This window comes from Cucurbita moschata, unplaced genomic scaffold (assembly GCF_002738365.1).
Source record: "Cucurbita moschata cultivar Rifu unplaced genomic scaffold, Cmos_1.0 Cmo_Scf00025, whole genome shotgun sequence".
Taxonomy (NCBI): Eukaryota; Viridiplantae; Streptophyta; class Magnoliopsida; order Cucurbitales; family Cucurbitaceae; genus Cucurbita; species Cucurbita moschata.
Window position 1 is genome coordinate 2,570,916 of NW_019268541.1, and position 3,620 is coordinate 2,574,535.

General features: G+C 39.4%; 1 protein-coding gene across 3 annotated transcripts; it reads left to right on the forward strand.

Annotated features, from left to right (window-relative positions):
- Positions 1-6: 6 nt before the first annotated feature.
- LOC111461761 (transcription factor bHLH122-like) lies at positions 7-3,288 on the forward strand. Of its 3 annotated transcripts, none has more exons than XM_023105405.1 (8): positions 7-201; positions 551-730; positions 762-1,417; positions 1,562-1,878; positions 1,968-2,138; positions 2,359-2,424; positions 2,504-2,572; positions 2,663-3,288. In XM_023105405.1, the coding sequence occupies exons 3-8, from the start codon at positions 823-825 to the stop codon at positions 2,714-2,716; spliced, it is 1,272 nt and encodes a 423-aa protein (XP_022961173.1). In that variant the 5' UTR covers positions 7-201; positions 551-730; positions 762-822; the 3' UTR covers positions 2,717-3,288. The 3 variants fall into 3 exon arrangements, with proteins under 3 accessions (XP_022961173.1, XP_022961172.1, XP_022961171.1); XM_023105404.1 differs by having other exon boundaries at positions 551-727; positions 759-1,417; XM_023105403.1 differs by having other exon boundaries at positions 551-1,417.
- The last annotated feature ends 332 nt before the right edge of the window (positions 3,289-3,620 follow it).

Below are 3,620 nucleotides of genomic sequence, written 5' to 3' on the forward strand. Positions count from 1 at the left end.
TTTTTTTTTTTTTTTTTTTTTTTTAATTTATAAAAAAAAAAAACTCTCTGTAATCCCGCCGCCGTACCGGGTAACTGTTGAGTGTTTTTCCGGCAGCAGCTGTAGCTGTGGAGAAGCGAAGAGAAGAAGAAGCGGAGTGGAGTGGAGTGGAGCGGAGCTTTTTTTTTTCTTATTGCTAGACCGACAAATGATGAGATTTTGGTATGTTGCGTTTGTTGTTCTTGCCTTTTTTTCTTCCTTTCTGAATTGTGATTTTTTTTTGTTTTTTTCTTCCTTGTTCGTTGTTGATTTGATGTTTATCTTTTTTTGATTCGTGTTATATCGTGGAACAATTTGGTGTTGTGGCTGATTTGATAGTTGATGTTTTGCTTACTGTTAATGAATGGAGCGAGTGAGTTCTTTTGGTTGCAGTTGAAATGATTTGCTCGTGAATGAGGCTCGGAATTTTCTGCTGTGTTCTGCTACCTGCTAGTTTTTTTTCTACGGTCTTGTGTTCTTGATTGGATTTGTGTTTAATCTAGGTCTGTTTGTTTGTTGTTTTTCGAATCAGGCGGTTCAATTGAAGTTGTGTTTCTGTACGCGTTGTTAGTGAAGAAATTCGATGGTTTATGGAGTTATTTTGTATTTGAAGAAACAGATTTCTTAGTGAATTTGATTGCATTGGTGCTTCTTTGGCGTTTTGTTTTGGTTGGTGATTACTACGAATTTGGCGTAATTGAAGAAGAAGAAGAAGAAGAAGAAGAAGAAGAAGTTGTTTTAAGTTGTTTTCGGAAGGTTCGTATTGTTTTAGTTGAAGCAGAACTGGAGAAAGGAGGAGGATCGATGGAGGCGGATTTTCAGCAGCATCACCATATTCTTCATGAACAGTATCAGCAACAACCGCAGATGAATTCTGGCTTAACACGGTACCGTTCTGCGCCGAGTTCGTATTTCAGAAGACTGACGGATAGGGAATTCTGCGATCAGTTCTTCAATCGCCCATCCAGTCCCGAAACCGAAAGGATTTTTGCACGGTTTATGACAAGCGGGACCGCTGGAGGCGGAGGCGGCAGCCCAGAAGTTTCGTCTCAGAACCTGGACGAGTCTCCGAAGAACGCTCAGGCTGGAGAAGTGTTTACAGCCACTGAAGCAAATCAACAAACACCTTATATGCGTAACGAAACAAAAGCTATCCATCAATTGCCAAGCAATGTCAACGGCAATTACCCACCTGCTTCGTCAACACCGAGTTTCTATCAGAGTTCAATGAAACCCCCACTTCCAAATCAGGGTATGATTTCAGGAACAGAAGGGTCTGGTTCAATGGGGATTGATCTAAAGCCACGGATTAGAACAGATGGTGGAAGAACCTCGAATCTCATTCGGCAAAGTAGCTCGCCTGCTGGACTATTCGACCACATAAAGATCAATGATGGTGGTATGTAATCTTTCACCTAAGTAAATTTGAAGTTTGCTTCTCTATTCTCAACACGATCTATATTGTTTTTCTATGATCTGTTTATAATACTAGAGTTTAGCTTCCAATATCCACACGGTGCTGAAAATTCTTAGAAACTGGCAGGCTATGCAGCATTGAGAGGCATGGGAAAATTTGGAACTGGTAATAGTGTTAATGAAGAAGCTTCTTTGCCATCTCCAAGCAGGTTGAAGAGGAGCTTACCACCACACTCATCAGGGTTGATGAGTCCCATGGCTGGAATTGAGAAAAAATGCATCAGAGAAAAAACCAATCAAGACACTAAAGGCTTTGCCGAAAGCAAAACCAGCGATTATGGTAGTACAAACTTCCCGGTTGGTTCTTGGGAAGAATCTGCTGTCATGTCTGATAACGATGAGGATGTGAAGTCATACTCAAATTTCAACATTCCAGACACTCAGGTATTAGCTATTTAGAGTCCATTGTGGTTGTTCTACTTGATATCTGATTCTAGTTCGTCTAATCTTTGTTGTTTTGGTGGAAAAATCAGAAGGTGGATCCAGTAAATCGCCCTCCCATGCTTGCTCATCATCTTAGTTTGCCAAATACTTCAGCAGAAATGAATGCTATTGAAAAGATCTTGCAGTTTTCAGATTCTGTCCCTTGTAAACTTCGAGCCAAGCGTGGCTGTGCTACACATCCCAGAAGCATTGCGGAGAGAGTAAGCCAGCATATATTGAACAATTAGTCATATTATCTCTCAAACCATCTGCTAGATCTAGATGACCCTGATTTTCTTCAGTCAAGTTTAGTTAAAAATATTTCATGCATTAAGTTAAAACTTAACATCTTTTAGGAATGTTCATGTTCTTGAGCGTCTCAGAATGAGATATATCCGGAGGATTCTAAACGAAGTCTTTCCCTGTATTGATAACTTTCAGGTCAGACGAACTAAAATCAGTGAACGAATGAGGAAGCTTCAAGAGCTAGTGCCCAACATGGACAAGGTAACTTTCTTTTCACTTTACTTTTATGAAATTTGGTAAAGATTGAGTTATTAAAACACCTTTCTCTTTCTCCCCACAGCAAACCAACACATCAGACATGTTAGATCTGGCAGTTGAGTACATAAAAGGCCTTCAGAAACAGGTTCAGGTAGTAATAAATTCAGGTCTGATTCACAAATTGGTATGATAAAGTTTCCACCACCATTTTTTTCCTTATCTTCTGTTGATTTTTGGCCAGACGCTTTCAGATAATCGTGCGAAATGTAAGTGCTCACATAGTCAGCTTCAATAATGAAAAAGGACTTGGCGTGGAAATTCTTATGTACAGAGGGATACCAATTTGAAAATTTAGGATAGAACACGAATTTCTCTGAGGATGTAACTACTTATTGTGTACTAATTAAGAAGAAATAGTGGGCCAACGTGATTTTCTTTGAAGAAAGTTTGCAGAAGGAGGGACTGCATAGGACAACCAGATAGTGTGGTACAGCGATTGGAAACGGACACAAAGGACTGCTGAAAGCTGGTCGTGCATGTGAGCTTAAAGACCTTCTGGTACTTGCCACCACTGTAAATTAAATAACAATGCATGATTGGCATACTTATCTTCTATTGCATGTTGTCACTCAAGAGAGAGAAAGAGAAGGAAAAAGAAAATAAGAGATTGACTTGGCTGTAGATCTGGGTAGTGGGATTAAGAAGGGAAGTTGCCATCAATGGCTGACCCAAGGAGTGGCTTAGGAAGAAGTGGGGAATAAACTGCCTGATTTGTATTAGAAAAGTTACCCATTTGGTGCTACATTCCATTATTGTTGTTGTTGCTGCTATGTGCATTATTTATCTTAGTTTCTTTGTTCTCTCTAATTATGCTCTCACTATACTCTGTTGGTTCAGAAAGGGAATCGGAATTGTGGAATATATCAGTATCAAAATGCTATCGGTTCCACATCCTCTGTTTCCCTTTCAGATGAGTGCTTTATAATAAGATTAGTGGGTTTCAGTCTAGTATTTCTTTTATAGAATATTGCCTGCATTATAAGAGCCAGAATATACTTTTTACTTTATGAAAAGGGGGATATTGTGGCCAACTTAGTGGGTGTGATCAGTGATCACAGGTACAACTTTTTCTTTTTTGGAGGGTCCCAAACGTTTTCCCATTAGACACGTCTGGTAAGTATGTCCATTTAAGATTTTGT

Coding starts and splice junctions, on each gene's coding strand:
- LOC111461761 (XM_023105403.1), top strand. CDS start 823: ATGGAGGCGGATTTTCAGCAGCATCACCATATTCTTCATGAACAGTAT. Junction 1,418..1,561: donor CATAAAGATCAATGATGGTG/GTATGTAATCTT, acceptor AGAAACTGGCAG/GCTATGCAGCATTGAGAGGC. Junction 2,139..2,358: donor CCAGAAGCATTGCGGAGAGA/GTAAGCCAGCAT, acceptor GATAACTTTCAG/GTCAGACGAACTAAAATCAG.